The 3,863-nt window shown below is 37.4% G+C and overlaps 1 protein-coding gene across 2 annotated transcripts in view; it reads right to left on the minus strand.

The window, feature by feature from the left end:
- Positions 1-610: 610 nt before the first annotated feature.
- Positions 611-3,863, minus strand: part of LOC107103712 (mast cell protease 1A-like) — a 9,953-nt gene continuing 6,700 nt past the window's right edge. Inside the window, exons 1-4 of one of the 2 annotated variants that reach the window (XM_015403515.1) lie at positions 3,740-3,857; positions 3,433-3,562; positions 1,002-1,262; positions 611-881 (exon numbers count right to left, since the gene is read on the minus strand). In XM_015403515.1, coding sequence (XP_015259001.1) covers positions 729-881; positions 1,002-1,262; positions 3,433-3,562; positions 3,740-3,828 — 633 coding nt within the window. In that variant the 5' untranslated portion in view covers positions 3,829-3,857 and the 3' untranslated portion in view covers positions 611-728. Of the gene's footprint in view, positions 882-1,001; positions 1,263-3,432; positions 3,570-3,739; positions 3,858-3,863 lie in introns of those variants that run through there. The other variant, XM_015403516.1, reaches the window with a different exon arrangement.

The raw sequence follows: 3,863 nt of genomic DNA on the forward strand, positions 1-3,863 counted from the left end.
TTTTGAATAACTTAAGGGCCTTGGCAGCTTATGTAGATAAGAAACGGCCAAGGGTCAAAGTCTAAACAGTTCTCCACTTCATCATGGCCATCAGGTTTGTTGCCCTAATATTAATTGTCTCTGGCCTGAGATAGAGCTTGTAACTCATGGTGAAATTGTGCAAAATTAATATAAATTCCCACTGTCCCTGTTATACAGGCTCTTATGGCGTCTTTGTTGTACATCATGAGTGTTTGGGTTTGATAGTGAGTTCATCTTGCAAATATTAAACTTTTGGTCAAAAGCTGGTTCTCAGTGATTCTGTCAATTTAGAAGATTTTAGATAGTAAAAAATAATTAACCAGACTAACTTATTCATGGAGCAGCATAGGTTACTTTTTGTATCCTGCTTATGGCAAACAGAGGTCACTGGGGGTAGCGCTGGAAAACACCATCTGTATCAACTAAGTTTGCAGTAAGTGTTTGTGGTTGGACCTTTGCGTCTGCTGTTTTCAGCACATTTTCAAAAAGCTGCTGTGTGAGAAACCAAAGGTTGAAAATCTTCTTGTCTGAAGAGTAAAGTTTCCCTCAAAGAATAAAGAGGCATTTTTTATTAAGCTTTATTGGACATAATTCCTATGCATATGCAAAACAAAAGGTGTAAAACATCTATACTATATATTTTTTGTTTTTATTCTTTTTTTATTTAAACATTTCTCCTGCTCCCTTGGCTTATTTTGCCATATGTCTCATTTCTCCATCATCTTGTTGATCCAGGGGAGAAAGAAGCTAACTTTGGTGAAGACATGTGGGTATTTTGTATTGTCACATTCATTTACAGCAGTGAAAGAAGTTATTCCTCGAAGCTTGTCATTACAGATCAAAGGGCCACCAGAATCACCCTAGAAAAAGAGATGAAGACCTGGATTACATTTTTAGAAAAATACAATTAACAAAAAAAAAAAAAGCAAATATTCGTTCACTGTTTATATGCATCAAAATGGAATGTATGTGATGTTTACCTCGCATATTCCTCCCTTGTTCTTGTTAAACTTGGTGCAAATCATTCGCTGAGAGGTAAAATGTTCTTTCCAAACTTGATCACACTCATTCTTGAATTGTGTCTTTTCTATTCCTTCTTTCAGAACAGTTGAAGTAGGTTTATTTCGTCCAGTTTTGCCCCAGCCAGCAACAACACACTCCAGGTTGGCAGGAATTTTCTTATCTTTCTTTGGTAACTCAATAGGCTGGACATTTTTATTGAGTTTAGCATTATTTACCAGCTGTAAAACGAAGCACAGATACCTTAAACCTCTGCAGTTACATTAACTTACATTTTAGTTTTACTTGTGATTTAGAAAAATGCTTTTGTCTTGTCAAAGTTTATTTCAGTGATACTTTGAAAAACTGAAATGACTAAGTGTATATCAAATAACATCTATTTCAGTTATAAATGTACAAAATGGAAATAATTTAGAAAATAGATTCCTTGTACAAAGCAACAAATGTTTGTATTTCATTATAGTTTAAAGCCAATTAAAATCCCAAAATTTGTCTTTTGACTGATTGATTGACTTCATGAATGGATATTTATATAAATAGTTATTGCACTGGGTGTCAAATATAGAGACGGGTTATTGCACAGGGTTTAAAACCTACTTCAACTCTTTAGCATGGCAACTAATGTGACAGATTTTAAAAAGGATGTACGGTAGTCATGTAATGTCCTACACATAGGAAAATGGTAAATGTCCTGTACTCATATAGGCATTTTTCAAGTCAGAAAACTTGAGCAAAGCCCTTAGTATTACATTCAGTCATTCACCCATTTACACACACTGATGCTGGCAAGCTACATTATAGCCAAAGTTGCCCTGAGGCTCACTGACAGAAGCAAGACTGTTGAACATTGACGCCACTAGACCCTCCGACCACCATCAGCAGGCAATTGAGGTGAAGTGTCTTGCCCAAGGACAAAACGATACTAAAAGCCAGAGCCGGGGCTTGAACCGTCAACCGTCCTTCAGCAGTTGCCACTGTCGCCTCGGAAAACTGACTTCACTATTGACATCAATAAGGAGGATTAGCCAAAAGATCATTGGTAAAAAACCTAACTTTTAACAGTATGTGAATATGGATGGAAGCTGGGGTGGAGGAAAAAGATTCGTTTTCAAATTTAACAGGCGTTGACCATTAGATTTAATAAGATTATCAAACAAGCCCATTCAGTAATAGGGGGTTTTGACAAGGTGAGGATTGTTGCTGTGGTCAGTGCTTTAAGAAGACAGATTTGTCAAGAGCAGAGGTTACATCTGTCGTATGTTTTGTATTAAGCCCTTCTTAACAGCTGACATCGCCAAAAGCACCTTATCTTAGTAAAGGCGATAATGGAAGAGATTTCTGCTTAGGGGTCCTAAATGCTCATCTTGAATGAAACTAAATTGTACATTTCATGTAGAAATCAAAGTCCCAGAGTCTGCAGGAGGACAAACCACTGTTCCACTCATGTTTTCAGTTCTGTCGAGAACCAGTAGGGGTTTCTCTGTCTTCTCAAACCCTAATTTGGTCGTGGCAGAAGACTGTTCACTCTGGGTAAGGATGCTTTGTACTGTAGGTTTCTTCCTGTTAAAGGATAGTTTTCCTTTACACTGTCCCTACATGTGTGCTCTGTATAAGGAATTACTCCAAGTTCAAGGAAACAATATAAGCGATTTTCCACTGTCACTAAATGCTAATTCACAAGGAGGGATTTCTTGAAGATAATGACTCAGTGCAACCTGCTGGGTTTCCTTGCTTTATTCATTCTGACTAAAATGAATGAATTTTTCTATGTTGACTTTTTCCCTCTTCTCTTTAGTTTCAAGCTTTATAGAGATAATGATTTTCTTTCTACGAGCACATGGGGGCAACTAACCCTGTCAATGCACTACTACCTCTATTAATGACCATCGTACTGCTGAGCAGGGCTGGCCAGCAAACTGTCCTAAACCCCACAGGGAAACTTTTTTTGACTGATGAGACACTAATAAGCCCACTGAACACAAATACTCCACCGGACAAGGATAGAGTTTTTAATAGAACGACATCCATCCATTCTCCACTTATCTGTCATGGGGGGCTTGTGCTGATTCCCAACAGTCTAAACGAAAGGATGTTTTTTTGTAGGGTCTTAGCATCAAAATTAATTGAAATACACACAAAATATGTATTTTGTTAATGAAATGTGTGTATACATTAAGATGTCTACTTTACTCTTAAAAAGAAAATGCTTGGGGTCAAACAATGGTGCAGTGGTTAAGTGTGCAAGCTATGTACAGAGGCGTTGGTCCTCAACACGGCTATCATATCTTCCTCCTTTTTATAAACTTTCCTTTCGGCCTAATTTCAAAAATTACAAATAAAGGCCATTAGAGCCTAAAGAATGCTTTATCAAGAACTTTCAAATATGTTTACCTTAAGCAACATAATGTCATAGTCCAATTTTCCGTCATACTTTGGATGCCTGTAGCACTTTCCCACTTTGATCCTTTGCTGACTTTTCTCCTTCTCATTTAGATCATGGGCTCCCAACACAACCTGGTCACTTTGCCATTTGGGGGAAAAAAGCAAAAATTATTCAGCTTTAATTGACGACTATTGATATGTTTAATAGAAATGTATAATCTACCAGAATTATTTGTTTATTGCACATTATCTAATCAGCATGGCAGCTGAGAAATGCTAAAGATAACATCAACTTTGAGTTTATAATTAAACATACGGTTTACAGTGTGCTGCAGTTAGAACAAAGTCCTCTCGAATGAGTATCCCACCACAAGTGTGGTCTCCTCTGAGCTGGAGTGAAGCCATGTAGGGTCTGGAGTGAGGCTTTGAAATTTTGCCTC

This window comes from Cyprinodon variegatus, unplaced genomic scaffold (genome assembly GCF_000732505.1).
Source record: "Cyprinodon variegatus isolate N-32 unplaced genomic scaffold, C_variegatus-1.0 Scaffold1511, whole genome shotgun sequence".
NCBI classification, from domain to species: domain Eukaryota; kingdom Metazoa; phylum Chordata; class Actinopteri; order Cyprinodontiformes; family Cyprinodontidae; genus Cyprinodon; species Cyprinodon variegatus.